General features: G+C 35.0%; 1 protein-coding gene across 1 annotated transcript in view; it reads left to right on the top strand.

Moving 5' to 3' along the window:
* Positions 1-22,194, top strand: part of LOC141402375 (uncharacterized) — a 34,284-nt gene extending 12,090 nt beyond the window's left edge. The window contains exons 2-6 of the mRNA XM_073983428.1: positions 21,005-21,077; positions 21,143-21,217; positions 21,274-21,452; positions 21,522-21,672; positions 21,732-22,194. Of these exons, the coding sequence (XP_073839529.1) occupies positions 21,020-21,077; positions 21,143-21,217; positions 21,274-21,452; positions 21,522-21,672; positions 21,732-21,871 (603 nt within the window). The 5' untranslated portion in view covers positions 21,005-21,019 and the 3' untranslated portion in view covers positions 21,872-22,194. The remainder of the gene's footprint in view (positions 1-21,004; positions 21,078-21,142; positions 21,218-21,273; positions 21,453-21,521; positions 21,673-21,731) is intronic.
* Positions 22,195-22,456: the final 262 nt, after the last annotated feature.

The following is a 22,456-nucleotide window of genomic DNA, read 5'->3' as shown; positions in this document are numbered from 1 at the left end:
TCATTAAACTTCTATACATTTTATTTCCGGAACTTTTGAATGCTCTGAAGAACACACGAGAGAAACATTTCAAGGAGCAAATAAACATAAGTCGCTGTATTAACTAGTCACACACAATTTCCAGCATCAAGGATCAAGATGAACCTATCAAACCCATATGTATACAAGATTATATTCTTATCCTATGTAAAATTTTTGCACTCTATGTAATAAAATAAAATGTTACTACTCAAGTTACTACTTATTTTGGCTATCATTTCTGACTATCGAATTGACTGGTTACTGGTAATGCAATGAAGGGACAATTGGGTTTCCTAAGACTATCGAATTGACTGGTTACTGGTAATGCAATGAAGAGACATTTGCTTTCACATGACTATCGAATTGGGTGGTTACTGGTAATGCAGTGAGGGGGCAATAGACCCATTCCTATGACATCCCCATGTTAATATCAGCAGTATATAGCATTGCGAGTAGATTGGGTGGTAACTAGTTGTGTTTACCAGTAGCCAGCAAAATTGCTAGTTATTCCCTAGTTACCCGAACGACTGGGTAGTTTTCCATAATAAATACATTCATACATACATGTACAATGTATGTACCTATCTAAATTAAGTGCCACAAGTTAAAATTCAATTGTTCAAGAGCTCAATACGATATTCGATATGTACTCTCATTCATGTTGGTGAAATCCCTTTGATGTTCAGCATGTTTGAAAAATGTTATTCAAGAGAGTCGAAAACAAAATTGTTATTTTGGCATCTGTGCTGAAACTGTTATGTCCATGGTGCAATAAACAAGGTGTAAGTTGCAATCAGTTGGTTTTTAACTTTTTTAAACCAAACCAGAACACATATTCCATATTTAATAAATGCATTTCGAATCTGTTCTATGCAGTGCCGCATAAAAAAGATACGAAGTATACACACATATAGTATATCACACTGTGTCTAGAGTAAAATAGAAGCCAATTAAGTTTAACTTTGTACAGTGTTTTATTTAACTTGCTTTGGTGCCCGTTTAGTTCAAATCTAGTAACTCATTTTCCACACAGTTGCAGTTGACCAATCAAACTAAAACTTTGCAGACATGGATGACAATACATGAATATGAAACCAAAACCAATATGGGTCATTTTTTTCTTATAGCCCCCATATAGGGTACCACCCGATTTAACGTATTTTAAGGATTTTATCTTCATTTTTAGGCCGAATTGGCTGTAATTTGGCATTTGGAGTTCCCAAAGGTACAGAAACATTCCCACAAAAAATTATGGACATAAGTCCAGGTTTTAGTATTGCCCTTATATAACGGTACCTACCACACGATTGCAGTCATTTTAAAGTTTTTATCTACATTTTCGGCCTAAATTGGATATGATTGTTATTAGGTTCTTAGTGGTAAAAAAATAATTACTGAAAAGCTAAAAAAAAAAATAATTACAAAAAAAATTAAGCTACAGTGTTTTATTTATAAATGCACTTAAAACTACACGGTGCTCTTGAATCAAATTTAAATGGAAGGTGCTTACACCTGGGAAGTTTTTGCGGATTCTGAAACTACAATGTTCATAGATGAGTAAAATCAAAAAACAAAAAATCGCCGGAGCGCTTTTTGAATAAATCGCGATTCAAGTGGACATTTTTAGGGGTTGTTTAGGTTTTCACGATTTTGCTTAGACACCGCAAGTCCTATCAAAATCAGACTGCAGAAAATGTTGTAGCTATGAAAATTCTCTACAAGATTAACCTTTACTGTATTTTCGTAGGTATTACTATTTTTGAGATATTGAAGTTCAAATTGGGACAATGCACTGACTGTATCGCCCCCTTATAAAACAATGTCATGAAGGGTGCGCCTTAACTAACTTTTAATGAAAACCGCTTACACAGGGGAAGTTTTTGTGAATTTTGAAACAGCAATGTTCATGGATGAGAAAAATCCAAAAACAAGAAAAAATCACTGTAGGGATTTTTAAATAAATCGCGGTCAAAATTCCCATTTTTAGGTGTTTTTTAGGTTTTTACGATTTTGCTTGGAAACCGCAAGTAAAATCGAACTGGAGCTAAAGAAAATGTTATAGCTGTGAAAATTCTCTACAGGATTGACGTTTATGATTTGTTCTCAGGCTGTAAAATTTTTGAGATAAAGAAGCTCAGTTTACACTTTTAGGTTTTTTTTTGTTAGGGTTTCGCGATTTTTGCTTGAATACGGCAAGTCTTATCGGCATGGGACCTAAGAAAATCTTATAGCTGTGAAAATTTTCTACTAGACTGGCTTATGTAATTTTTCCTAAGTTGTACCAGTTTTGAGATATATAAGTTTAAGTTGGGAAATTGCAGTCATGACATTGTTTTATAAGGAGACGATACAGAATTGAATTTGAATTGTCCCAATTTAAACTTCTATATCTCAAAAGTTGTAAAACCTACGAAAATATCATTAAGGTCAATCTTGTAGAGAATTTTGATAGCTACAACATTTTCTTTATTCCCATTTTGATAGGACTTGCGTTTTCCAAGGAAAATCGCAAAAACCTAAACAACCCCTAAAAATGTCAACTTGAATCGCGATTTATTTAAAAAGCGCTCCGGCGATTTTTTTTTGTTTTTTGATTTTTCTCATCAATGAACATTGTAGTTTCAGAATCCGCAAAAACTTCCGAGGTGTAAGCACCTTCCATTTAAATTTGACTCAAGAGCACCATGACTAGGAAATAATTTTTCATAATGTAATCTCTCAAATGAAAAGCTTGCATTTGAATTAAAAATTGTGACAATATTAAACGGCAACCGTTGTATTTGAAAGATTCCATCATTAAAAATTATTTTCTAGTTTTAAGTGCATTTATAAATAAAACACTGTAACTGACAGCCTGTTTCTGGATAGCGAATGAAAGCTTTCATTCTTTTGCAAACGCTGTTTTGGTTTCTCTAAACGCTTTGTTTAATAATATTGACTAGAAGAATAGGTCGCATGAAAACGTAAGGCAAACGTAACTTCTCTACAAAATTCAGTTCACGTATTTCGAAAGGATTGTCAACACTGCGAACGTAACTATCAAAATCAGTCACTTGATATTGTGTTATCGTTTGAAAAAAAAAAAACAAAATATTTTAACAACGGAAAATTAAAATAAGAAGTGAAAATAGAAGGAAACTGGTGAGTAAAGGCCTCGACACATAAGAAGCATGGCATTCTTGCTGAAGTCATATCTAATAAAGACTTAAGACCAAGTTCGACCTAATAAAAATATTTTAGAATCACTTTTGAATTGCTCTTTAGTCATTTACCAGATATGACTTAAGCAAGAATGCCATGCTTCTTATGTGTCGAGGCCATGGCACAATTACCCAGGTAGTGGCATCGTAAAATTTTGAATATGTTATGTCAAAACTTTCTTTATGTTGTTATTTTTTTATAAAGGGATTTGACTTTTCATATTCGATCAGCTGGTGTGATACCACTACCTGGTAGTTCTGCCATGGTCGAGGCCTTAAAACTTAAAATCTATAATAAGATTTGAGTTGTATATGTTGTATATTATTTTCAGTCCAAGGAAGTCAACCATGGAGCAATTGAATCATTTGGTACGGTGCATGGAAGAAAACCCTTGCCTGGCGAGAGGCATTCCGATTTTTGGATCTGATGAGGAATGGGCAAAGATTTGCCAAAATTTGAATTCGTTTGGACCCCCAACGCGCTCTCTTGGAGAATGGAAAATGGTATAACATCAATATATAGAAGCAAGGTTGTTAAAAAAATTTATGCAAATCGGAAAAATGTCGTGCAGACTACAAAAAATTCAGGGCAAAAGGACATTGAAGGAAACGGGTTTGAAGGTCGAAATGCTGTACGAAAATAATCCTCATTCGATTTGACTGAAGATATGTCATCCCATAAAGAAGTTTGACTCACGGCGGATCTGTCCTTCGGGATTCTTAAAATACTTACTAAAGGCTTTCATCCCCAAAACGAATTTTCTCTGAACCAAAATTTCGGTTCACAGTGTAATTGAAAACTGAAGATTTCTGAAAATATTGAAAACCCACATATACAGACCAAATCAGTCTGATAAAGCGGCAGCTGGAAATAGCTGAAAACAATACCAGAACGGTAAAAAGATTGTCGGATGCTGTAGAAGCGCAAATAAATTCGAATGCGACAACAGCAAAGGAAAATGTAAATACATTAAAAAGATTGTCGGATGCCGTTGAATCACAAACAAAAGCAACTAAGGAGCAAACCGAGACAATAAAAAAATTCGCAAAAAGTATCGAGCTAATATTGGAGACTTTGGTTTCCTTTGTTAGTTAAAAAGATTTCATTTTTCGTTTATATCACCTTTTTATTCTTCAACTTTCAATAATTTTAAACTTTCTTAACACATTGTTACTAATCTATATATGTATATAAAAGAGCTTAGTGATGACTGAGTGAGTGAGTGACATGTATATCATCGCCCAGACGAAACCGCTGAAGCTAGAAAGTTGTGTGTTGCTGTCGGTGTGTAGGGGTCTTATCTCACCCCTACACACCGAAAGCAACACACAGCTTTCTGGGTTTTTTGGAAATTCGAACTAGAAGTGTACGAAAGGTACTAAAAGGTACTAAATATGGTATCCTTTGTATTAGGCAATGAGGGTAACTGATGGAGAGATAGAAAGATGCACCAAAGGGTTTTGGGAAATTCGACCTCTAAGTGTACGAAAAGTACTAAATTTAGTACAAATTGTATATTTTGAACGGATTTAGCTAGAAACTGGGAATTTGGGATGGAAATGAAGGTTGTGAAGTGGTGTGTACGAAAAGTACTAAATAGTACTAAATTTAGTACAATTTGGATTTGGGTGAAAGGATAGAGCTGAAAATCTGAAATTTGGAGTTAAGATTACTGACGGAGTATAGAATTGAGATATAGGAGTAGTTTTGGAAATTCGTACTTATGTGTACGAAAAGTACTAAATGTAGTACAACTTGGATTTGGATGAACGGATAGAGCTAGAAACCTGGAATTTGGAGTTAAGATTACTGACGGAGTATAGGATTGCGATATGGAGGTAGTTTTCGAAATTTGTACATATGGGTACGACAAGTTCTAAATGGTACTAAATTTTGTACAACTTGGATTTTGGTGAACGGATAGAGTTGGAAACTTGAAATTTCGAATTAACATAACTGTTGAAGTGTACGATTGATATATGGGGTAGTTTTAGTACATATGTTTACGAAAAGTACTAAATGGTACTAACTAGGCGTTTACACACAGACAGTTTTGGCAAGACAATAACAAAGTTACAAACCATTCTCACCAATACATTCATACTTTCCTCTATACATATTTAAAAATTTATAAATGTATTTGTGAAAAAGGTTTGTATTTTTGTTATTGTCTTGCCAATACTGGCATTTGTAAACGCCGGGTACATTTGGTAAAATTTGGATTTGGTTGAACGAATAGAGCTGGAACCCAGCAATTTCGTACTTATTTCGTACTAATTATGGTACCCATGGTAACGGGCAGAGATAGAATTCTGAAATTTGGAACGTGGATCATTGATGGAGAGTTAGAGAGAGAACCCTTTGGTATGGTTTTTGGAAATTCCACCTATAAGTGTGCGAAAAGCGCAGCAATTTACTAAATTTGGTACCAATTGTATATTTTGAGCGGATATAGCTAAAATCTTCAAATTTGGTATGGGAATCAACGTTGGGAAGTGGTGTTAATATAAGGAAATGATTTTGGAAGTTCGTACTTATGTGTACGAGAAGTAATAAATGGGTGAACGGATAGAGCTGAAAACCTGAAATTTGGAATTTTGATTACAGTCGAAATGAAATATGGGGGTAGTTTTGGAAATTCATACGTATGTGTACGAAAAGTACTTAATGGTACTTAATTTGGTAAAATTTGTATTTGGATAGACCTGGAAACCTGAAATTTGGAGTTAAGATTACTGATGGAGTGAAGGACTGAGGTAATTTTGGAAATTCGTATTTACGGGTACGAAAAGTACTAAACGGTAGTTTTGGAAATGAGTAATAAATGGTACTAAATTTGGCACAATTTGGATTTGGGTGAACGGATAAAGCTGGAATCCTGAAATTAAGATTACTTTTGGAGTGTAGTTTTTGAAATTCGTACTTATGTGTACGGAAAGTACTACATGGTACTAAATTTGGTACAATTTAGATTCGGGTGAACGGATAGAGCTGGAATCCTGAAATTTCGAATTAAGATTACTATTGGGGCGTAGGATTGAGCAAGTTTTGGAAATTCGTACTTAGGGGGTACGAAAAGTACTAAATGGTACTCAATTTGGATTTGGGCGAACGGATAGAGCTGGAATCCTGAAATCTAGAATTAAGGCTACTGATGGAGTGAAGGATTGAGGTAGTTTTGGAAATTCGTACTTATGGGTACGGAAAGTACTAAATTTGGTACAATTTGTATTTGGAGGAACGAATAGAGCTGGAATCCTGAAATTTGGAATTAAGATTACTGTTGGACTGTAGGATTGAGTTAATCTTGGAAATTCGTACTTATGGGTACGGAAAGTACTAAATGGTACTAAATTTGGTACAATTTAAATTTAGGTGGACCGATAGAGCTGGAATCCTGAAATTTGGAATAGGGATTACTTATGGAGTGAAGGATTGAGGTAGTTTCGGAAGTTCGTACTTATGGGTACGGAAAGTACTAAATGGTACTATGTTTGGTACATTTTAGATTTGGGTGAACAGATAGAGCTGGAATCCTGAAATTTATAATTAAGATTACTTATGAAATTCGTACGTATGGGTACGGAAAGTACTAAGTGGTACTAAATTTGGTGCAATTTAGATTTGGGTGAACGGATAGAGCTGGAATCCTGGAATTTGGAACTAAGATTGCTGTTGGAGTGTAGGACTAAGGTAGTTTTGGAAGTTCGTTCTTATGGTTACGAAAAGTACTAAATGGTACTAAATTTGGTACAATTTAGTTTTGGGTGGACGGATAGGATGGAATCTTGAAATTTGGAATTACTGTTGAAGATAGTTATTGAAATTCGTACTTTCATACGAAAAGTATTAAAGGTATTATGAATAGAGATAGAATTCGGAAATTTGGTATTATAGACTCTCTTGATGTGTAGGGTTGAGATATGGATGTGGTTGTGGATATACGTACAATAAGTGTACGAAAATTACTAAATGGCACAGAATTTGGTTCAAATTGTTATTGTGTAAATTAGTAGAGCTGAAATTGTGAAATTCGGTACTAAATTTGGTACATTTGCGGTTGGGATTTAGTTTTGGATAAAAGGCAGTAGTTTTTTAACTTATACATATTATAAGAACTGAATTTTGTACCAGTTTGGCGTTGCTTGAAGCGATAAAGGTGGAATTTCGAATTGTTGTATGAGGGTTTGTGTTGTCGTTTAGAAAAGGTTTTTTCGAAATGCATACAAATTCTGAAATTAGGCTGAGGGCTGGCTGACTTATTGAGAAATACGAAATGTACTAAATGGTGTAGCAATGAAGCTGGGATTATATAATTAGTGTGTGAAAAGTACAAAATTGCAATAAATTTGGTATTGGGCTAAGGAATATAAGTGGATTTCTGGTATATTATTTACAGTAATACTAAATATTGGAGCACCGGTATTGAGTGAATCGATAAATGAAATTTGTTGTAAGGATCACTGTTGAGATTGCATCAGAATGTTTATTAAAATCCACCTTTAAATGTATGAAAGGTTTCTACATGTAAAACCATTGGCATTGGGTGGACAAGTAAAGCTTAAACTGTAACATGTGAGCTAAGGTTCTGGATTCTAAATATTGTACTGAATAATGTACTATTGTTTCTATGATAACACGAATTCGGTTCCTAAATAATGTAAGGGAGGCTTCTCTCATATCAATGAGTGCACCTCGCTTCACATTGGCTCAATGATATGGGACCTACTGTTTATCTCCAGTCCGAACGGCGTGCCTCACGACACCACTTGTAGAGAAGTTTTACATTGCTGAAATACTCAAGAAACGTCGCCAACATTACTGAGGGGTATTCTGCCACCGTTGAAAATTTGATGTTGCCTGACCGGGGAATCGATCGGTTTTCTACATTTTGATATCACAAATTCAAATTCGGTTGGAAAATTGGATAAAATTTTCAAAATACCCATATCGTTCTAATAAAACATGGACTGAAATTTAAAATGTATGCCGCTGTTGAAGTGTAGAGGTCTTTTCTTTTTTGAGATTCGAACAAAATGTATACGAACAGTACTTGAAAGAAAAAAAATATCAATTCAAATAGGTATTAGTACATAAAAAATTTCAGTGTTCACAATATAAAACATTGTTTATTTGAATGTTATTCCTTTTCCGCATACGAAGTAGCGGGTATTTTGTAAAAACACAAATGCATGTCTATATTTATATTGAAAAACAAGTGAAGAATCAGTCGGCTTTGACAACAGAGATATACCCTCAGTCTGTGTGTTGAAACTTTCTTTATGGTCAATACAGAATCGAAGACCTGCTACGCAACTAAAATTGTTTTCCCCAATAATTATGTATTAAGGGGGTTTCAGATTTTTGAACTAGGAAAGTATATGCGCAATTTGGTCTAGAAAAAACATCGCCAAATTATATGAATTGTGAGACCAGGCACCGTCGAAAGTTTGGTTTATTGCTTTGTTAGCAATACCAACAAACTAGTTATGTGTTTTTTTCGTTGAGATTCAACGAACGCATAACAGTGGGAAAGATTTGGTTTTGTTTACAAGTGCAGTTGTTCGAGTTTAGGTCGTGCTAAGGAAATTCTCGATCAGAGTGTTTCATTGGATACGTATCTATTTGAGCCAGCAATTGACCTTAGCGCATAAAAAATATCTTGTTGAAAACAAGAAACAAGGGAACTGATGAAGTTCTGTGGCGAGATCTGAAACTGTAGTCTTCCCTGCCTTACCCCTTGGTAAACATCGCCAATTTTTTCCCACTAATAAATTAAAGTGAAAAGGGGTTTCAGATTTTGTGGCCCTTTTTGGGCGTATCAACTAGGAAAATATATGCGCAATTTGGTCTAGAAAAACATCGCCAAATTATATGAATTGTGAGACCAGGCACCGTCGAAAGTTTGGTTTATTGCTGTTAGCAATACCGACAAACTAGTTATGTGTTTTTTTCGTTGAGACTCAACGAACGCATAGCAGTGATAAAGATTTGGTTTTGTTTACAAGTGCAGTTGTTCGAGTTTAGGTCGTGCTAGAGAAATTCTCGATCAGAGTGTTTCATTGGATACGTATCTATTTGAGTGAGCAATTGACACTTGGATATAAAAAGTTTCTTGTTGAAAAACAAGAAACAAGGGAACTGATGAAGTTCTGTGGCGAGATCTGAAACTGTAGTCTTCCCTGCCTTACCTCTTGGTAAACATCACCAATTTTTTCCTACTAATAAATTAAAGTGGTTTTAATAAAATACTAAACAACGACTATGGGATTAAGTCCGACTATTTTGAAAAACAAAAAAACGAAAAAAATAATCATGTATGTTTTCAAAAATTCATGTTGTATGTAAACTCTATTTGGTTTCAGCGCTATTGTTTGCACAGGACTTTGTTCCCATATGAACGAATAACGATTAGCGCCAGGATTTCTTGCATCAACGAAGGTTATCCTTGTTTTATGGTCGCATATCTATGTATACAAGGCAATAAAAGCAAGCAAAAAGGTGTCAGTGGTGAAAATAGGTTAAATATTTAGTTGAATTTCGGAGGGGCCGGGGCACCACCACTGGGCCCTATTTCTTACAAACGTAATTTTTGTAAATCTTGCGAACGTATCGGTTTGAAAATGAATTTGCAATGGTGGTTGTGTCCCTACCATAGGTCTTATTTGGGACCTAAAAACCCGACCAGGCACATTTTAAATATGTTATATCTCCAAAACTTTTGAACCCATTTCCACGTCATTTTCAGATGATATGTATGCAGGGATTCCCTGGTGGAAATAGGCTATATATTTTGTTGAATTTCGGAGGAGCGGGTTATCCCCTGTGCCCTACTTTTTAAATGCGCCATATATGAAAAACTTACGAACGTGTCCGTTTCCCCGACCCTGAGTACATATTTTAGCCATAAGACCCTTTCTTAAGTATGTCAATCGTATTGCCAATTTTTAGAAACATTTGAGTACTCATACGTTAATACTATAAAACCCTTTCCTGTTGTAGTAAAGATGTTTTGAATTACTTCCTGGAGATTTGATATGGATAAGGATTGAATGAATTCCCAATTTATAAAGTTTTTTAAAAGAATGTTATGTTGAACTTTATCAAAAGCTTTTTTAAGATCAGTATAGAGAGTATCCACTTGATATCCGGATTCCAAACAATCATACCAATAATTGGAGAATAAAAAAGGTTTGTAGCAGTTGATGTTATCACTGTGTCACGCGTACGAACATTAAGCGGGGTACACACAATCATTCAAAATTGTCAGTCAACGTACTTTTAGGGCAATTTTCTGGCAAACAAAAACTTATGTCTAGCTAAAAACGTTTGAAATACAATATATGAAGTATTATTTAAAGATTAGGAAAGTAGTTAATAAGCTAGGCTTTGATATTAACGAAATAGACCTCGATGACTGTCAGTTTTGTTGATCAGTGTGTTCCGCTATGCTTTAAGGGTTGTTTAAACGCTTACATATGCACCACCAACTGTTCTTTGTTTTGTTGACAATAAATTCGTATATAGGGACGAGCTGCCCTATGCGGTGATCGATACCTCCAAAGGGTCTGGAAGGCAACCTAAAAACCATATGGCAGAAATCGATCAACGACAAAATATTGGAACAAATCATGCAAGGGCGTGTCTCAATAAAAATCGAGAACAGTGATCTCAAGGGGAACTATCTTTTGTACCACCTGGACTCACACACAAACTCTGCAGTTCTCGGTAACTCCTTGGGAGGATGGTAGACTGAAGCTGGTGAGGAAATTCTCAACTGACGAAAGCGTCGGTGTACTTTAAGGGTACGGTGTATGTTGAAGTGCGAGATGAGACCTTAGCAGTGAAGAGATGGGTGGTCTTCTACGAGAAGGAGAAAGAGGATTACACTCTCCTTGTGATGGAGATCGAAGCTACGCCATCGCCGATTTTCTCGCAAAATACAAGTGCTAGAAAAAATCCGTTAAAAGCAAAATTGTGAGTTTAATGAAGATCTATCATCTCCCAAAAGTTGGCAGTTGTGTCATAGGTATGATAGCGGATGCACGCGGTTTTGTGTTTTCAGGGTATTGGGAAAAATAATTATGGTAGGTATTTTTTGGGATATCTTCTTTACCTTTTGTGATATCAAAAACACATTTTATACCGTTAGAAGAAATTTCCAAGATTTTTGAAGAAATTTTCATATTGTATACATTTTAAATTAAATCGAAGCGGAAGGTAAACGGAGTAAGTAGATACTTTTGAATTGTCGCATATTATACTAACACCAGCTGCATGCATAAATGTTTCTAATATTGGCTCCGCTTCTTCGTATATAATTTTAGATTTAATAAATATAGCTGCACCTGCATGGGCTCGGTTATCTGGATCATTCGCTGTTATAGTGTCATAATATTTTCTTCTGAAATATGACTTGCTTGTAAAATGAGTTTCAGAAATCAGAAGAATATCTATAAAATTTTTATGAAGAAATAATTCTATTTCATTTCTATGGTTTGAAATGCCATTGGCATTCCACTCAGAAATGACCAAATCTACTTGCATGGTTATGACATTAGCAACGTCATCATATACATGTATTAAAGAATTTGTTTTGTTAGCAATTCTATTTGTTTTGTTAGCAATGATTCTATCTTACTTAACAAATTTATTTCTCCCGTTTTTGACCTTTTAAGAGAATTGGCATACGACCCAAAGTTATCTGAAGATTGGCTGGGCATGGCGTTGTTATAATCATAAGTTTCGTTTCGTCTTGAATGTCTTTGTGTGTCCAAATTCTTGACATCTAAAACATTGTAGTCAAATTTTCTTGGGTGTTCAATACTAACAATGTTATTGAATATTCCAGTAATATTATAAATCTCTTTATTGTTGCTTTTGGGATGCAAGTCAACGAAGAACATGGGAAAGGCTCCTTGGTTTTTCTGCTGATAATGTTACGGACGCTCCTTACGTCGTGAACCTTGCTCATTAAAAAGGCTTTTAAAGTACTTAATTACTTTTCTGTACGAATCAACATTTCTTATCATGAGGCGAACTTCACCTTTTAGAAGAGATTTAGAACTAAAATCTTCAACTGGAATAATTTTATTTATGCTATCCAACATTTTAGAAACATGCTTGACGTCAAAAATAAAAATTGGTGGTGCTTTTGGTACAGTTTGATTCGGTTCTGCTTGATCTGCTTCATCGATGTTGTTTTCATTTTCCTTAGATGATAATACACTAAATCGGTTTGATGTAGACGGTTGGTTGTCATCAACCGCTTGCTTCCTTTTTGGCGAATTACCTAAAGGAGTGGACACAGGTATTTTTCTTTTAGTTGACACTTCTTGCCACTTTTCTTCTTGATCATCAATGCAATCAGTTACATTACTTTTTGTTGTAACATCCCTGTAGGAAGCCTGGGGGCATGTGTTGACATGTCCCCACTTTGTCTACTAATATGGTGACTCTGTCAACACTTTGTCAACATGTTGTCAACAATTGATACTTTTACCTTAATAAGAAGAAGCATTCTTAACATTGACAGCTGATAACCCAACAAAGCGTCTTTTTATTTTTTCATTTTCTTAATTGTTTGGTGGTTTGTAAAAAGTGTTCTTGTGAAAAATCAATAAAAAAAATCGTAAAATACCGAGTGTTTAAATAAAAATATATATTTTCAATACCAACAAGTATGAGCAAAAGAAATTATAAAAGACAAGTGAAAAAACAGGCAATTTTATATCAAATTAGAAATTGTGAGACGGCTGAAAACATACAGTATCGGCCAAAACTAAAGCACCCCCTCAGTAAATTTTTTTGAAATGATAATTTTTTATGAAAACTAAATTATAAATTTATTTTTTATTTTTCTTTTTATTTATTTATATCTTTATAATTGAAAAATACAAAAATAAGGAGATCAGAATTTAATAAACAAAAGTTAACATTCAAAAAATATTTTAGGTCGCAAATATAAGTGGACAAAACTAAAGCACCCCCCCCCCCCATTTGAGGTACGGCAAAAACTATTGAAATTAATATTTCGTTGCTTATCCTCTATTCTGGATGACACAATCACATCTTTTAGGCATAAAGGATACTAAATTATAAATTATTGCAGGCGAAATAATCGGTTTTCGGAAAATTTAGCTTAAATCCTCAAAATACTGAAAATCGGAAGTTACCGTTATATGGGGGCTACACCCAAACGTGAACCCAGGTCCACGATTTTTGGTGGATATGTTTTGTGACCACTAAGAACCCTAAGTACAAAATTACAGCTAATTTAGTAGGAAAATGTGGCTTAAATATCCGAAATACCGAAGATCGGAAGGTACCGCTATAAGGGGGCTATACCAAAACATTAGCCGATATTGTTCATATTCATCCAAAAATGATGCTACATCATCTACTAGTCAAATACAATACCCTAACGTTTAAAAAATAGCAAAAGAACGAATTGCAGAAGAACGATAGACGACGCCTTATTCAGTCGACGACCAGCAAAAAAACCCTTCATATCTACTAAAAATGAAGGAGCCAGACTGGCATTCGCCAAGACCCACTTGAACTGTTTTCCGATGAATCTATGTTTAATTTAAAGTATTCAGATGGTTAGACTAAATGGGCAACCGTTAAATCCTAAATATTGCAAAGACGCTGTAAAACATGGAGGCAGAAGGTTTTTTGCTGGTCGTCGACTGAATAAGCCGGCGTCTACCGTTCTTTTGCAATTCGTTCTTTTGCTTTTTTTTAAACCTAAGGGATTTAGTATTTGACCAGAGAATGCTGTAGCATCTTTTTTGGATGAATATGAACAATATCGGCTAATGTTTTGGTATAGCCCCCTTATAGCGGTACCTTCCGATCTTCGGTATTTCGGATATTTAAGCCACATTTTCCTACTAAATTAGCTGTAATTTGGTACTTAGGGTTCTTAGTGGTCACAAAACATATCCACCAAAAATCGTGGACCTGGGTTCACGTTTGGGTGTAGCCCCCATATAACGGTAACTTCCGATTTTCAGTATTTTGAGGATTTAAGCTAAATTTTCCGAAAACCGATTATTTCGCCTGCAATAATTTATAATTTAGTATCCTTTATGCCTAAAAGATGTGATTGTGTCATCCAGAATAGAGGATAAGGGGGGGGGGGGGGTGCTTTAGTTTTGTCCACTTATATTTGCGACCTAAAATATTTTTTGAATGTTAACTTTTGTTTATTAAATTCTGATCTCCTTATTTTTGTATTTTTCAATTATAAAGATATAAATAAATAAAAAGAAAAATAAAAAATAAATTTATAATTTAGTTTTCATAAAAAATTATCATTTCAAAAAAATTTACTGAGGGGGTGCTTTAGTTTTTGCCGATACTGTATGTGGTGAAACATCGACAATTAGAGATTTTGTGGAAGATGTCGACAATATTGTGGAGTCTCATGAAAATATTGTTCCGTCCTTTGAAAATTTGTTGACACCGAAATTAACTTTGCGGGAAAAATTAAAAAATTGGTATATAGAAACCGCGCCTTCCAGAAAATGCTTGGAGCGGTTGCTAGCAATATTGCATGAGGAAGGTTTAGAGGTTCCGCTTTCAGCAGCAGCTTTAGTGGGCAAAAAAACACAGGTTTCTATTAGAAAAGTGTTTCCTGGTAGTTATTGCCATATTGGCATTGAGAATCAACTGAAAAAAGTTGAAAACGTCATAAAAAAGTATGACGAAATTCAACTGGACATAAACATTGATGGAATTCCATTATTCAAAAGTTCCAGAATCCAACTGTGGCCAATTCTGTTGAAAATAGTTAATTCTGCGGAGAAAGTGAAACCATTTCCTGTAGGAATAAATGTGGGTCATACCAAGCCGACATGTGTGAAAGAGTTTTGTAAAGACTTTATCCAGGAAGCTCTTTTGCTGAAAAACGGATTAATTTTGAACGAAAAGAAAATTAACGTTGTGTTCCGCTGTTTATCATGCGACACGCCAGCTAAAGCCTTCATTTGCGGTGTCCCAGGTCATACTTCATGTTGAATCCCAGAAATTCCAAAATAAGTTACAAAATCACAATTAGTCTTTATTCAAAAGTAAACGTAAACAGAATGAATATTCATGACAAATTATAATTCACAAAAGCTAATATGTTGACAAAAGTTTTCAATGAAGACATGATTGAAAATTATTTGAATAACAAGTAGTTTTTTATATCCAACATTCCCTCGCTCCTAATTTTCTTCTCCTTTAAATTTTTTACGAATTCTTTCAGATCTTCTTGGGGTAAACTGCTGTCTACGTTTTTCGTTGCGTCGTATTATGAAACTATTTTCATGTTCAAATGGTTCGTTAGTTCTTTGCATAGCCGGTTGAGAGTTTTGGGAATTTCGATGTGTTTCCACTGATGCCGTTGGAATTAAAGCGTGATTATATAGTTCTATACTTGTGGAAGGGTTTGCAATGTTGGGTGGTGCGAATGGTGGTGAGCGACTATGGCCCGTTTCTTCTCTTGAATTTCGACCTGCTTGCATATCTGGAATTATTATGTCAATATCGTCATAATTACGTGGTAAATGGAATTGTTGATTTAAGTTGTTATCAGAGCTGACTTCCATTCTGCGTTTTATTTGATTTTGATGCCGTCTGATTTCTCCCTGCGCTGTATTTACCAAATACATAAGATTTCCCATTCTTCCTTTTACTTCTCCTTCTATCCAGCGCTTCTTACCAGAAAAGTTACGTACATAAACCTTTTGACCAGTAGAAAATTTCGACGAAATATTTGATGTTTGATTCCTTACCGGAAACATTGCAGTTAAGATTGTACGAGGCTGTCGACCGTGAAGTAATTCAGCAGGGGACTTGCCTGTTTGTGGGTTTGGCGTTGATCTGTATGTCACCAAATACTTGTATAATGCCTTTTCCTGGTTCGGCTGCTCTTGTTGAAAGCTGTCTTAAATGTTCGAACAAAACGCTCAGCTAATCCATTCGAAGCTGGGTGAAACGGAGCTGTCGTCAAATGTTCAATAGCGTTTGCTTCACAAAATCTTTTGAATTCCGCTGACGTGAATTGTGTACCATTGTCACTTACAATGGTGCGTGGTAAGCCTTCATACTGGCCACCGATACTGGCCTTACGAAAGGAAATTTAGAATATGAATCTACCGCAATAAGCCACATCTTGTTTAAGTACGGACCAGCAAAATCGACGTGTATCCTCTCCCACGGATGTTCAGCATCGGGCCATGCCGAGAATACTTGTCTTGGACTAACACCATTTTCTTGACAAACACAACATTTCTTTGACATATCCTCACTTTCTTTGTCGATGTTCGGGAACCATACATACCTTCTAGCTACTTGCTTCATTCTACATGCGCCCCAATGTCCGTCATGTAGCGTACTCAGAACTTTTGAACGAAGTGATTTTGGAACTATTACACGCGAATGTTCATTATGCAGAAGGAGTACGCCATTTTTTATTGAAATGGAATGTTTTCTTGAAAAATACGGGTTTAAAGTAGGACCTAATATGTTCTTTTCCGGCCAACCATTTTTCACATAATTTACGATAATTTGTAGTGTTTTGTCTTCTTTCGTGTGCAACGATACCGTCTCAGAATCTATAGGACAGTCTTGCAATACAATGTTGTATACTTCGTCAATATATTGTAATACCTCTGATTCAGTTTTATCGAATTCATTGTCTTCACCCATTGGCAGTCTTGATAATGTGTCAGCGTTTGCATGATGAGATGTTGCTTTATACTTTATAGAATAATCGTAGGCTTGCAATGTAATGGCCCAACGTTGAAGTCGATGCAGTGTCATAACCGGAAGTTTTTTGAATGGATGGAATATAGTCGTGAGAGCTTGATGATCTGTTACTAATTCAAAGTGTCTGCCATAGAGATATTGATGAAATTTAGTGATTCCGAAAATTATGGCAAGAGCTTCCTTCTCTATTTGGGAATAATTAACTTGAGAAGCATTTAGTGTTTTCGAAGCAAAACATATCGGTTTTTCAGTGCCATCCGGAAATCTGTGCGACAGCACTGCACCTACTCCGCGGTTTGATGCGTCAGTTGCGAGAATGATTGGATATTTGTCATCATAATGGACTAATTTAGTTGCATTCATTATATCTTCTTTTAATGTTTTGAAAGCCGATTCTTGTCGATCAGTCCAAGCAAATTTTGCATTTGTTTTTCGAAGTTCGTTTAATGGCGCTGCTGTTTTCGAAAAGTTAAGAATGAATTTGTTGTAATAATTTATTTTCCCTATAAATGCCTCTAATTCCTTTATATTTGACGGTCTTGGCATAAGCTGAATGGCTTCTAATCTTTTTCCTGAAGGTCTTATACCATCACAATCAATAATATGTCCCACATATTCTACCGAAGATTTCGCAATTTCACATTTCTCAGCTTTACATTTAAGTCCATAGTTCTTCAGTTTCTCTAGTACCTTAATCAGGTTTTTTATGTGTTCTTCGTTAGTCTGGCCTGTTACAATTACATCATCGAGGTAAATGGCGCATCCAGGAATATCTCCTAATATTTCCTCCATGAATCTCTGAAAAATTGCAGGGGCACTTGAGATCCCAAAAGGCATTCGTTTATACTGATATAGACCAAATGGGGTATTGATAACCATAATCCTTTGTGCTGCTTCGGAAAGTTCAATCTGCAGATATGCTCCACTCAAGTCAATTTTTGAAAAATACTGACCTCTTTGCAGTTTGTGAAAAAGTTCTTCTATTCTTGGTATTGGATATCTTTCAATTTCGATTTGAGGATTCAAAGTAGCCTTAAAGTCTGCGCATATTCTAATGCAACCGTTGGGTTTTTGAACCACGACAATTGGTGAGGCCCACTCACTTGAATTTATTGGCTCTATAACGCCATTGGACACCAGGCGATCGACTTCCTGTCTTACTTTTTCGTGTAACGCGAATGGTATATTATATGGTTTCATGAATTTTGGAACTGAATTTGGTTTAAGATTAATATCTGCTTTAAAAGTTGAGCAATGTCCAAGTCCTTCAGAAAACACTACATGGAAATCTTTCAATACTTTCTCTAATTTACGTTCCAAATCTGTAAGATTATCACTCAAAACTTGAAAGCAGTTTTCTTTCAACAGATTATTGTATGGACATTTCATCTCAAAACTGAATTCTTTTAGCCAATCGCACCCAAATATGCTGGTGACATTTTCCAAATCAACTACGTAAAGCGGCAAATGTCGTATTTGATTGTCAATCTTAACATCGACGTTAATCATTCCTTTCAGAGGCAACGTAGCTCCTCCATAGGATTTTAGAGTTTTATTACTAGGACTACACAAAGGTTGGTTTAATTTTCTATAGACGTCAAGCCCAATCAATGAGCATGAAGCTCCAGTGTCTAATTGAAATGACAATTTCTCATTATTTACCTTGATATTGATCATCAGTTTTCCATTTTTCCCGTTGTTGATAGTGTCGATTGCTTCAATGTGACTTATTGATGATTCTTCTACTGTCGTTGCCTGAATTTGACGAATGTTACCAAGTTTTTCTGGTGACTTACATACTTTCGATATGTGCCCAAACTTTGAACACCTATTGCATTTGGTTTTGTTCTTGAAATGATAGCATTCTTCTCTTTGGTGACTCTTTCCACAACCAGGACAAGACTGTAATTTGCTTGACGTAATATTTCTGTTTGACTTATTATCTGGAATGCTGTAACGCTTTACAGCATGAACTTCATTGGCCGGTTCCGTTGCATCTTCGATTTCGCTAGACGCCTTCACAGTTGCTTCAAAAATGGAACAAATTTGCAAGACCTCTTCTAAGGATGGATTCGATTTTTGCAAACATGCTGTTCGAACTTTTTCATGTGGTGTGTATAAAACAATCATATCCCTTATCTTATTATCGACGTACGATTGTTTGCAGTCTTCATTCTCACACGCGAAGTTACACTCTCTAGCAACTCCCCTTAAATCTGCAACCCAATCCGCATACTTCTGATTCTCCTTCATTCTCGTCTGATTATAAAATTTAAATCGGGCTGCCAAAATATGCTGTTTACTTACAAAATGTGTGTCCAATGCGGAAACCAATTCCTTGTATGTTTTTTCTTGAGCTTTTCCATCAAAAAGTTTTTGCAATAACTCCAACATGTCAGATCCGACCCAGCTAAGAAAACAGGAACGTTTCGTGTCTTCACACGTGGCAGAACTTGCTTCCATATGTTGGTCCAATTGAAATCGATATGTTGACCATTGATCTGTTCCAGGAATGAAGCTCTTAAATGAAGGAATCACGGAAGGTTTCTGGTTCCTTGTGAAAACCTCCTCTAAAACAGCTTTATTTTGAGCCATCATTTGTGCCATAAATGATTGATTGGATTCTTGTAGTTGAACCAATATCTGCGAAAGAGAGTTTATATCCATTGTTTCTTGAATTTTTCTTTATATCCTCGTCGCCAAATGTTGAATCCCAGAAATTCCAAAATAAGTTACAAAATCACAATTAGTCTTTATTCAAAAGTAAACGTAAACAGAATGAATATTCATGACAAATTATAATTCACAAAAGCTAATATGTTGACAAAAGTTTTCAATGAAGACATGATTGAAAATTATTTGAATAACAAGTAGTTTTTTATATCCAACACTTCAGCTCACGGTTGCACTAGGTGTACACAAGTTTCTAAGAAAATTGACAATGTGCTTACATATAGTACTTCTAGTGGTACTTTAATTTCTGATGAAGACTTTACATGTCGTAAATATCCAAAGCACCACAGCCAAATTTTTAAATATGAGAAATCTCCACTGGAAGAAATTGGTTTTAATATGGTAACACAAACCCCATTAGACAGTATGCACCTTATCGATCTAGGAGTAACAAAGAAAATGCTGATTCGAATCATCAATAATAAAACTCAGGAAAAAACTTCAAAAGAAAATATCTCAAAAATATCGTCAGAACTTGTGAAATTAAAATTTTGTTTTCCAAAGGAGTTCCCACGGAAACCTAGATCTTTCGATGAAATTCACCATTGGAAGGCCACTGAATTTCATCAATTCCTCGCCTATGCAGGCATAATTGCTCTTTTCAACAACGTACATACCGATATTTACTATGAATTTTTGATTTTACATTGCGCATATAGGCTACTTAGTAGTCCGAGACATATTTGCAGTAATGTAAACACAGCTCACGAACTTCTGGAGTTATTTGTTCAAAATTTCCCTATTGTATTTGGTGCGAACAGCGTTTCTTTCAATGTACACAATTTATTGCACTTAGCATCTTGTGCCGAGATGTATGGACCTCTCACGTCATTTTCGGCCTATGATTTTGAAAATAAGCTTCAAACTTTAAAAAAACATGTCCGAAAGCCATCATCCATTCTTCAACAAATTGTACAAAGAGAGAAACACGAAGTATATGTAGAAACCCAAACAGACAAATTTAAGTACAAAGGAGATATAATTGTAGAAGCCTTTGTTAACGATTGCTTAATTTCTTGCAAAGAACCTAATAATTTGTGTTCTGTGAAATCGGATATTTCTATAAAAATTGAAGGAATAATAAAGGAAGACCACGTCTATGTGGAAGGGCGGCGTTTGTTGGACATGGAGAGTTTTTTTCAAGAACCTTTACAATCCTGTGATCTAGGCATTTTTAAAACTAATTTGCTGTTGGTGAAAAGGAGACATTTTTATTGTCTGATGTCCAGTACAAATATGTATGCTTGCCTTTCTCTACCAACTTTATAATAATACCAATTCTCCACAGTTGCCTTCCACAAAAATGTCGAACGAACAACCCCAACATTCCAAAGGAAAACTGAAATATTTTTCTCCACCAGGTAATTTTTAACATTACTTTCTCAAAGTTTAGTGCATACTAATGACAAACATCTATTCTTCCAAGATAATTCAAAAAAACAAGGTAACTCCAAATGTCAAGGATGTGAAGAATTGTCAAAAAAGGTCGATTTATATAAAGGTTTGTTTACAATGTCCGTAAAAATTCTTGATTTATTTATATATGTATGTTTTTAGATGCTACTCAAAAACAATACAACACCATAGTCGAAATATTGGCAGAACATAAAGTTTTATTGGATCGCATAGCTAACTTAAACGCGATCACTTCCAATATGATGAGCATTTTCCCAATCAACACCGAAGAAAAACTGAAGGAATTTGATACTATATTATCGACTCAAGCAGACCCATATGTTAGTATTTATCTTTACTGTAGTACCAAGACAATGAACAAAATTTATCTTCTGTTTTTTATTTTATAGAAACGACAGATGAAAACACTTCTTGCTGGCAATGCTGAACGAAACTTACATCTGATATTTGGACATGATATAATAATGAGTTACAATGTTGAAGGATTATTTGGCAAAAATAGATTGCGTGATTTTTCCAATGTCTATACAGCTATAATAGGTAAGCAAATTTATGGTTTTTTTGTTTATAAGTACATGTTTCTTCTTTTCAATTCCTAGATGTTATATCAACATTCAGTGAATCAGCTGATAAGACTTTAAGATCAGCTTTCCAACGGCAGAAAAAGAAATTTTTTAAACAGACAAGTCGCAACAAAGAAAACCAAAAACACGATGATAATTCTGACAATGAAAATTAACTTATTATTTAAAAATTTATTATTAAAATGTTAAAAGGTTTAGCCAGCCTTAAAAATATTGGCTTTTTTGTGCTTATGTGAGAATATTTGCCTTGCCCTTTATAAAGATAAAAAAGACTGTAATACGCAATTTGTACCTTTTAAGACTTTTCAAGATTATATGTTTTTTCTTTAATAAAATATAAAATTTAAACAAAAGTTTTTTGTCTAATAGTCCTTATTGCGTACCTATATTATCGTATAGTAAGTAAATTTACTAAATATATTGCATTTCAAATGTCATTTCTAATGTCTATACTGACTCACTACCTCCAATGTCTATACTGACTCACTACCTCCATTGTCTATACTGACCCACTACCTCTAATGTCTATACTGACTCACTACCTCCAATGTCTATACTGACTTACTACCTCCAATGTCTATACTGACTTACTACCTCCAATGTCTATACTGACTTACTACCTCCAACGTCTATACTGACTCACTACCTCCAATGTCAACACATGGTTCCTCAGGAACTACTGACTTACTATTGACTTACTAGTTCCATTGTCAGTACTGACTTTCGAATGACACGTTCAT

The sequence above is a fragment of the Musca autumnalis genome, unplaced genomic scaffold (genome assembly GCF_047663935.1).
Source record: "Musca autumnalis isolate F117 unplaced genomic scaffold, ASM4766393v1 scaffold_4, whole genome shotgun sequence".
Lineage (NCBI taxonomy): Eukaryota > Metazoa > Arthropoda > Insecta > Diptera > Muscidae > Musca > Musca autumnalis.
Note: the sequence above shows the minus strand (reverse complement) of the source record. Positions and strands in the feature narration are given on the sequence as shown.